A 10905-nucleotide genomic window follows, 5' to 3' on the forward strand; every position below is an offset into this window, starting at 1 on the left:
TTGCTTTTTTTCCTCTTTTGTGTTTTGCTAAGATTTTAAAGAGAAGGTTAATCAGGCAGACCCTCATGCAGTTAGTTTTTAAGACCAGGAAGTCAGCATCCTAACCCCACCATAAGGAGTATAAGGCCATTTCCTCCTAACCCCCTTCAGTTCAGTGGACCTCTGGAATAGCATCCCCATCCATGAGTGGCAGATAACACATTGTATATTGTAAACAATTCACAAGTATTACATCTTATGAAAGTAGCTATCAACCCTCACTTCCCTAAGATTATTTTATTTCCTTTGAAAGTATAGATTTCAATTTACAAAGGAAGTCAACTAATATATTCTTTCTTTTTTTTTTTTTTGAGGATTTAATTTTATTTTATTTTTAAACTTTACATAATTGTATTAGTTTTGCCAAATATCAAAATGAATCCACCACAGGTATACATGTGTTCCCCATCCTGAACCCTCCTCCCTCCTCCCTCCCCATACCATCCCTCTGGGTCGTCCCAGTATATTCTTGATATATGAATGCTCATTTTCTCTCGTTTACAATTTCTTAGACTCTGGAAGAAAAAAAAAAAAAAAGAAAACAAGATACCCAGGGTCTATATTGTTTTATGTTCTTAATATGTAAAAGACATTGTCACAGAGGAAACAACAAAACAGCTTGTTCATTAGCAGACACAGCATGTAGATGGAAACAGAGGGACAGAAACAAGGTCCTAATTATACCCATGAATTCCTTTTCTTCCTGAGAAAACAAAAGAAGACTTTGTTTTCCCCTCAGTAACAATGTCCTTTAGGGCTTGTGCTAAGAATATATTTTTCCATATGTCTGTGAGTCAGTATGTGAGCCTGATCATTGTTGCCTAATAAACACAACATGAATTCCCACCAGAAGTCAACTAATGGGCACTTCAAGTGCAATTTTCTGTGCGTGTTAAATGACTGAGTTGGAAACTTCGCTGTTCTGAAGCTCCTTTGGTGAGGAGGGGATTATTACAAAGGATTTTCAGCAAGTCTTTACTTAGATTATAGTCCCATAAAAGAAAAAAAAAATACACTATAATACTACCCCTCCATAGGATACTTTTTATATTTTGGGATACAGGGTTTCCTTAGCACCCATCTGAATTATAGTCCATTTTCTCCATAACTGGTACCCACCCTCCTTGGTCTAGAAATGAAAATTGGTACTTATTACAATAATTGTGAACAATTTTAAAAACATATATGACATATTTTATGGGTTTCAATAACAGTTTTAATATATGCAGATGGAGAATAAACAAAAAACCTGTGCATTTGCAAAAGCAATGTATTCTTCATTTCAGCCAAGATTGTCTTTGCCCACAAAAAATACAGAAAATGAACATGGAATAATGAAGGCTTAATATTTGTGCACTGCTGGAGTGCCTCTGGGTGATTATATTTTAACAGAAGTTAATGGCCAAGTAATGGAAATAATGAGCTGAAGTGAAAATCTAATATGCGTTTGATGAGCAGAAGATTCTGAATGAAAGTACACTAGAGGAGAAAATCCCTATGGACTGTTTCATGTCTTAGTATTCCTGGAACAAATTAGTTTCAGTATGAAAATGGACATGATCGATAAAGGAACTTAAGTGGACATGTGCTGGTGATTTTTTAAAGCAATGGGACAAAACCTGGAGATTCCATAAAAGAAAAAAAAAATACCCAAATATAGTTTAAAAATCTTCCTCTCTATTTCCATTACTCTCTATGTATATTCATTACATGTATATTAACATGGCCTATGATACTGATCACAGAACAGGTAACTATTGAGCCCGCTAGTTCAAAAACTATCCTAATAATATTGAACCAAGAATAGGTAAGGTTGGTAAGAACGGCCACACCATGAAAAAATGCCAAGAAGTGTAGGTTTGGAGTCTGATGGATAAAGAATGCTAACATAGATTAGCAAATTTATCATATGGAAGGCACTAAAGGCTTTTTAAATGCCAGATAATAACTTAATTTAGGCATGTTTCCCCTAATTATTGGAGAAAGGATAGGAAAGTGTTAAAGTTTTTCAGAACTACTGATAAGAAAAATTAAGACCAGTATCCAAAGACTCAAAAGTTCAAATGACACCATCACCACCACCACCACCACTGTCCACATCAGCAGCAACAGATTTATCAACACGGTAACATTTATTGAGCACTTACTGAATGCCATATACCAGCCAATGTATTTTACACACAAAATTTCATTTATTTCTCAGTACCTAACAGTTACTCTTATTCTTTTAGATCCTAATTTTATCAGTAAGAAAATTAAGTAACCTGTTGAAAACTCATCATCTTCCCGCTTTACACACTGGGTTCTACTGTTACCCACAATGATAAACTTCTCTGTAAATTATAAATGCTATGGACTTAAAAGCAATCATCATCATTATTAGTAATAATATGATTTACTGTTTGAGCAGCAGTTCATACCGATTATATCCTGGTATAGACAATTCATTCTTATAAAAAAACAAATGACTATAAACAACTCACAAACTCTGACATAATCCATTTTCTTACATATTTTAGTTTTACCACTTAGGGCCAAATGAATGAAATATTTTGTATGTATAATCAGGCAACTTATTTGTTAATCACATTTCTTCTAAAATTCATGTTGTGTCCTAGTTATTCTTTATTACATTTAAAATTTGCATGCATGTGTGCATGCTAAAGTATCTTCAGTCCTGTCAGTCTCTCTGTGACTCTATGGAATGTAGCCTACTAGGCTCCTCTGTCCTTGGAGGTTCTCCAGGCAAGAATACTGAAGTGGGTTGAAATGTCCTCCTCCAGGAGATCTTCCCAACCCAGGTATTGAACCCCTGTCTCCTATGACCCCTGCATTACAGGCAGATTATTTACTGCTGAGCCACCCAGGAAGCCCTTTAAACTTTAGGATAATGATTTATGTATTTCTTTAGCAAAACAGATAAATTTAAGAAAGTTTGTGTTTTGAAGAATCCTTCCCCAAACAAAATGAAACTGAATTTGGGAACATTCTGTTAGGTAGTTAGAATAGGAAAAAGGAGTCCAAAATGGCAGTGCCTAAAAGACAAAGGAAAAAGTCCACGAAAGTGGAACAAAAGAAAATCCATGGACTGGAGTGAGAAATTCAGGTGAAACAAACATGCAGCCTTCTTGGCTAGCCCAATTTGCATAGGGTAGGCTCAAGGGGAGGAGGAAACAAACATATAAAAGGAGGAAGTCAAGAGGGACTGAGGTCTTTCCTTTGGGGTCGGCCTGCCCTCATGCCTCCAGGGTGTACTGCCCTTTATTTTCAGAATAAAATTGAGCTGTAACCAAGCTGTAACACGAGCCCACCATTTCAAATCTTTGCTGCAGTAAGACAGAACTGAGGAAATTACAATGCGTCCCGACATACCCATCAAAATGTGGCAGAAGAGGGTAAGGTAATAAATTGACACTCTATTGATAAAATAAATGACTTATTAACTGCAAGTTGTTATAGATTTACAGTTCAGAATTACATTGAAATTAATGCTGATTCAAATTCACCATTTTGAGTTTCTGACATATTTTCAGCTGATTTGGTGACAATTTTTTTTCTGCAATTGAAATCTTTTATTTCATTTTTAGATTATTGCTCTGGACACAATTTTATGCTTTGAAAGTGATATGTTTCTCATACCTAATGCTCCTCTTAAGATATATTATTATTTTAATACCATTTTCCCAATGTAATACTAGTGTTTATGTCTCCATATAGGAAATTGCCATTTGCTGTTTTAATCCTATTTTGGAAAGACCCCAAATAACTCTGAAAATTGTGAATGAAGGTCAGGCTATTCATTTAACATTTTTTTTTCTAATTATAGTTTGGATGAGTGAAGGACATACTTGATGCAGATTACATGAATGCTGAACATATTTATAACAAAATAAACAATAATTTGAACCTGTGCCCCAATGTGAAATACATATGACCCTAAATTTTCAAAGTATTAACAGTTTTCTAACATCTCCCTGTTAGGGAAATTAAATAGTCTTTTTAGGCTTAAGAGACAATGCAGAGCAGGCCTCTGACCTTGCTTCTAACCTGCCTGGACCTGACCTGACTGTGAGTGCCCAGACTGCCTGGTGTGAGTGCAAGACTTGCAGCACCATAGATAAGACAGGTAGGGAATCTTGGAGTTGTTGAGCCCCTGGAGGGGGCCTGGCCAAACAAGCCCTGGATCTTAACAACATTCCAAGTTTTACATGGCAAAACAAACACCATTAACATGAAAGTAGAGCTTCAATTTGCTCACAGGTTGATGAATGAGGGATTATAAACCCTAAACTACAATTTTAAGAGACTCACCCACAGAGTGGATGTACGGCCTGGGACCTTTGCTCAGTTGGGACTCAGTATGTGCTGTGACATGAGACTTCCCAATGCTATTTAAGTCTGGATGGGAGCAAATCCAATTTGGTGAGGTATGTATTATTGCTCTCCTCTGCTGTTTCTCTTTTCTTTTAATGTTAGTAAAGAAAGTAGGCTAGGTAGTTCTCTAATAAATAGTGGTATTATTCATTTGTATATAATGTGTGACTTAGTTTGTTAGCAAATCCTTTGAATCTGAGACAAAACTGAAAACTTTTTGCAAAACACTCCCTTTCTACTTACAAATGGCTGAAGTGCTTTTAACAGATACAAATGATCTAAAATATATGTAAGAAAACAAGTTGTCATATGTAATTGAGATACTCTTCTAAAGCATATAAAATATATACATTTAAACTTTTGTTTTGAGCTCATATTTTTAGAATGTACAATTGTCCACTATCTATGTGTATTCTTATAATGCTTTGTGGAATTCTTTCTACTGTTATTTAAATCTTAGCCTCTTATTTTAATATTTGAACATTTATTTTTTATATTCAACTAGATTGTATTCTTAGTGAAACTTGACACTGCCGAAAATGTTAGTAAGTTATATACCACTAAAAATCATATTTTACAAGTGTGCCTGCCAATTTTTAAGAATAAAGATGCACCTATTATATTTGATATTTGTTATTAAATTAAACCAATTTACAGATTTAAACATATAGTTCAGGGTAATAAAATACTAAGTAATTGTGTCCAAATCTTACTTTTACTTAAATAAAAACACCTTTCAATATTATTGCTAAATAGCATTTTGACCAGAGGTATTGAAATATGAAAATGTGAGTGATCTTAGTTTGATGCCATTGTATTTCATTGTTAACCAAGGAGTTAGCAGTAAATAGAAAAGGGAGCAAGAAAAATGGAATGAATTTTGACTTCTGTAAAATAAAAAGTTTATTACACTCATATTTTTGTAATAGAAATTCATAATCCCATTCCTCTTTCAGTACTTTTGCTTTGACAAAAGAGATAGCACTAGGCTTATTAAACTCAATGTGATGTCTACAAATAGTTGATGAGGGACATTCTACGGTGAACTGAAATAAATAAGACAAGGCTCACATGTCATTTTCAAACATAAAACAAAGTAATGCATTTCAAATGGAATGGCTTATACTAATATGGCATATATATATTGATGATATTATGAGAAAATTTAATATATTCAAAAAATGCTAACTAAGCAATGTAAAGTATATGTTCTTACTAGGATACTATAAATTCATTTGTTTTTGTTTCTTTGTTTTTTTGTTTCTTTGTTTTTTTCATATTTCTGAGCAATAATCATTAAAAATTCACTTCAACCATATACAGTTCAACCAAAGGCAACACTAAACTTACAGCTTGTAATTCGCTCCCCAATCTCACTTGCACTAAGAAAGAGTATTTTTTTCTTTTTAACAAAATATCCATTATGTGCAAGATAAGTCACTTCAATCATATCCAACTCTTTGTGACCCTATGGACCATAGCCCACCAGGCTCCTCTGTCCGTGGGATTCTCCAGGCAAGAATATTTGAGAGGGCTGCCATGCTGTATTCCAGGGGATCTTCCCGACCCAGGGATCAAACCCACATCTCTTGCATTGCAGATGGATTCCTTACCACTGGTGCTACCTGGGAAACCCAATGTTCACGATAATCCATATCAATTCTAGGCAGCATAGATCCTTGGGACTGATCATAATCCAATCATTCATAAATTATTTCATTAGAGACATGCAACTTAAAATAATATTTCTCAGACTTCAATGGGAAAAGCATATATTCCAAAGATATTTTTCAAATATGTCAAAATATTCCAAAATTACTTAAGGAATTGTTTAATGGACTCTAATGCTGACTTAAATTATTTTAGCTATATGTTTACTGAGACTGAAACATAAATCAAAACATAAACTCCTTATTTTTATAAATCCAATAAAAAACATAACCTTAAACAATATGCAACATTATTTTAACATAATAGAGGATAATATTTTATCAAACCACCACTTGCAACACCAGATGATAATGATTGGTAACGCATGGGACTTTTGAATTTGTCGTACATGGACTGTTGTGCAACTATGTGATGCTCTCATCATTTCCCCCCATTTGTAGTCCTATGCTCTGCTTTGGCTTTATGTATCAATGACAGACCTTTATATGGTAGACAGTTCTCTGTAAATTCCTCATTTGCATGTAGCAACTGAAATAATTCTATAGTATTTTTCATAAACATAATTAAAGTAAAAATGAAAATTTAGACCCAAATTTTGCTTGGCAGTATTCTGTCATAAAAGGATTACTCAGGATATCAGGAATATGTTTATATTATTTTTAATACTAACATTGAAATGAGAACCCATCATCTAAAAATTATCATAGATAACTTCTGGGTCCTTACACGTAGAGACCCAAAATGAAGAATTAACTAACTGAATGAAAGTGTTTGCTTTCTTCATAATCTGGTGAAATTCCCAGTTGGTGCTGAAATACCACAAAAACAAAGAAATATGGCCATTTTGAGATAGAACTTTTTCCTTTATAGATCACTTGATCTTTTTTTAATGATTATGAAGACAAAACCATAGCTCAGTCATTTCATGAAATATGTCTCACCATTATGTTAAGACTCATATATTTTGTCTGTATCATCTGCAACTTCAGAAAAGTCTGATATTAAAAGTTTAAATTATGAAATAGACTTCTAACCTTTTATTTTCTCTAACTGCTTTGTCTCCCTTCTTCCAAGAGATAGTTGGTTTTGGAGATCCTTGAGGTTTGCACTCTATGATGACTTCTTGGTCTTTGGGAATAATTATTGTTTTCTTCAGTTGATTCAGTGCAAAAGTGGGAGCTGAAGCTATAAAAAAGAAAAGGTTAATTCTACCAGAAGCAATGACAGTAATTTCTAATGGATGATTCACTGAGTTTAGGCAATTTTATCTTTGGAATGCATTTTTAATAAAATCATAGGATACCTACACATATAAAAGGCACTAATTTGAAATTTAATTTAATTATTACTTAATAGATATCTTACTGGCTGTCCTTTCCTTTAGCAGGTTCTTACAATTGTGGGGCCTACTGAACCCGTGTCTCCTGCATTGTAGGCAGACGCTTTACCATCTGAGCCACCAGGGAAGTCCACAGACAAAAGTTGTTTCAAAGGATGAGATGCTTTAATTATAATTCAACTTTAATTGTGAAAGCTTAATGATCCCCTTGGGCAAAAGGTGAAGGGGTTGAACATGGGTCTGTTTGAGCCTTCCTTTGGAAAAATGGAGGCTATGTGTGGAGAAGGCAATCCTGAGTCAGCTGTTTCTAATCTCTGAGTCTTGACGCATATTTTATTTAAAAATGTGTATGTGTGTGTGTGTTCAGATTCTCAGTCATTTCAGATCATTGCCACACATAATTTTCCAGGCAAGAATACTGGAACAGGTGACCATTTTCTACTTCAGGGGTCTTCCTGACCCAGGCACGGAACTGGGATCTCCTGCACCTCCTGCATTGGCAGGCAGCTTCTTTAGCATGGGGCCACCTGAGAAGTGCATTTAAATAATGTACAAAACTAAATGTAGAGTTTTAAGAAATACATTTTTAAGAAATTGAATAATTCAAATTTCAACTCATTGGTTGCAATTATTCACCTAGGCCTGAACATTCATTAATATTTATTTGTATTACTAGATTTTTATTAATAGTTCTCATTTAAACTTCCCAAGACATTCCAGTAGGTAACTGTGGTTAAGAATGATGAACTAAAGTTCAGTGCAGATCAGTCGCTCAGTCATATCCAACTATTTGTTACCCCATGGACTGCAGCATGCAAGGCTTGCTGCACCACCAAATCCTGGAGCCTACTCAAACTCATGTCAAGCCTGTCAGAGATGCCATTCAACCATCTCATCCTCTGTCATCCCCTTCTCCTCCTGCCTTCAATCTTTCCCAGAATCAAGGTCTTTTCAATGAGTCAGTTCTTCCCATCAGATGGCCAAAGTATTGGAGTTTCATCTTCATCATCAGTCCTTCCAATGAATATTCAGGACTGATTTCCTTTAGGATGGACTGGTTGGATCTCCTTGTAGTCCAAGAGGCTGTCAAGAGTCTTATCCAACATCACAGTTCAAAAGCATCTGTTCTTTGGTGCTCAGCTGTCTTTGTATTCCAACTCTCACACTCATACATGACTACTGGAAAAAACCATAGCTTTGACTAGATGGACCTTTGTTGGCAAAAGAATGTCCCTGCTTTTTAATATGCTGTCTAGCTTGGTCATAGCTTTTCTTCCAAGGAGCAAATGCCTTTTAATTTCATGGCTGCACTCAAAGTCTTACTGTTTCCACTGTTTCCTCATCTATTTCCCATGAAGCGATGGGACCAGATGTCATGATTTTAGTTTTCTGAGTGTTGACTTCTAAGCCAACTTTTTCACTCTCCTCTTTCACTTTCATCAAGAGGCTCTTTAGTTCTTCTTCATTTTCTGCCATAAGGGTGGTGTCATCTGCATATCTGAAGTTATTGATATTTCTCCCAGCAAACTTGATTCCAGCTTGTGCTTCATCCAGCCCAGCACTTTGCATGATGTACTCTGCATATAAGTTAATTAAGCAGGGCAACAATATACAGCCTTGACATACTCCTTTCCCGATTTGGAACCAGTCTGCTGTTCCATGTCCAGTTCTAACTGTTGCTTCTTGACCTGAATACAGATTTCCCAGGAGTCAGGTAGGGGGTGCAGTTATTCCCATCTCTTTAAGAATTTTCCATAGTTTGTTGTGATCCAAAAGTCAAAGACTTTGCCATAGTCAATAAAGAAGAAGTAGGTGTTTTTCTGGAACTCTGGTGTTTTTCCATGATCCAACAGACGTTGACAGTTTGATCTCTGGTTCCCCGGCCTTTTTAAGCCCCGCTTGAACATCTGGAAGTTCACGGTTCACATATTGCTGAAGCCTGGCTTGGAGAATTTTGAGCATTACTTTACTAGTGTGTGAGATGAGTGCAATTGTGTGGTAGCTTGAGCATTCTTTGGCATTGCCTTTCTTTGGGATTGGAATGAAAACTGACCTTTTCCAGTCCTGTGGTCACTGCTGAGTTTTCCAAATTTGGTGACATATTGAGTGTAGCACTTTCACAGCATCATCTTTTAGGATTTGAAATAGCTCACCTGTAATTCCATCATGTCCACTAGCTTTGTTCATAGTGATGCCTCCTAAGGCCCACTTGACTTTTCATTTCAGGATGTCTGGCTCTAGGTGAGTGATCACACCATTGTGATTATATGGTTTCTGAAGATCTTTTTGTATAGTTTCTCTGTCCTTAATTGGGCCCATCTTTGCATGAAATATTCCCTTGGTATCTCTGCTTTTCTTGAGATCTCTAGTCTTTTCCCATTCTATTGTTTTCCTCTTTTTCTTTGCATTTATCACTGAGGAAGGCTTTCTTATCTTTCCTTGCTATTCTTCAGGACTTTGTGTTCAAATGCGTGTATCTTTCCTTTTCTCCTTTACCTTTAGCTTCTCTTCTTTTCTCAGCTATGTGTAAGGCTTCCTCAGTCGACCATTTTGCCATTTTGCATTTCTTTTTCTTGGGGATGGTCTTGATCCCTGTCTCCTGTACAATGTGATGAATTCCCTCCATGGTTCTTTAAGCACTTTATCAGATCTAATCCCTTGAATCTATTTGTCACTTCCACTGTATAATCATAAGGGATTTGATTTAGGTCATACCTGAATGGTCTAGTGGTTTTCCTTACTTTCTTTAAGTCTGAATTTGACAATAGGGAGTTCATAATCTCACCCACAGTCAGCTTTCAGCCTCATTTTTTGCTGACTGCATAGAGCTTCTACATCCTTGGCTGCAAAGAATATAATCAATCTGATTTTGGTATTGACCTTCTGGTGATGACCATGTGTAGAATCTTCTCTTGTGTTGTTGGAAGAGGGTATTTGCTATGACCAGTGCATTCTCTTGGCAAAACGCTGTTAGCCTTTGCCCTGCTTCATCTGTACTTCAAGGTCAAATTTGCCGGTTACTCCAGGTATTTGTCGACTTTCTACTTTTGCATTTCAGTCCCCTATAATGAAACGGATATCTTTTTGGGGTGTTTGTTCTAGAAGGTCTTGTAGTTCTTCACCGAACCGTTCAGCTTCTTCAGCATTAGTGGTTGGGGCATAGACTTGGATTACTGTGATATTGAATGGTTTGCCTTGGAAACGAAAAGAGATGATTCTGTCGTTTTTCAGATTGCATCCAAGTACTGCACTTCAGACTCTTGTTGACTATGATGGCTACTCTATTTCTTCTAAGGGATTCTTACACAAAGTATTAGATATAATGGTCATCTGAGTTAAATTCACTCATTCCAGTCCATTTTAGTTCACTGATTCCTAAAATGCTGAACTATGCATGATACTAGATGCTTGGGGCTAGTGCACTGGGATGACCCAGAGGGATGGTATGGGGAGGGAGGAGGGAGGATGGTTCAGGATGGGGA

At 36.0% G+C, this 10905-nt stretch overlaps 1 protein-coding gene across 1 annotated transcript in view; it reads right to left on the reverse strand.

Moving 5' to 3' along the window:
• The window catches only part of CNTN5 (contactin 5), a 1670765-nt gene that overhangs the window by 312066 nt on the left and 1347794 nt on the right, over nt 1–10905 (reverse strand). The window contains exon 13 of the mRNA NM_001102211.2: nt 7119–7269. Coding sequence (NP_001095681.2) covers nt 7119–7269 — 151 coding nt within the window. The remainder of the gene's footprint in view (nt 1–7118; nt 7270–10905) is intronic.

Source organism: Bos taurus, chromosome 15, assembly GCF_002263795.3.
Source record: "Bos taurus isolate L1 Dominette 01449 registration number 42190680 breed Hereford chromosome 15, ARS-UCD2.0, whole genome shotgun sequence".
Taxonomy (NCBI): domain Eukaryota; kingdom Metazoa; phylum Chordata; class Mammalia; order Artiodactyla; family Bovidae; genus Bos; species Bos taurus.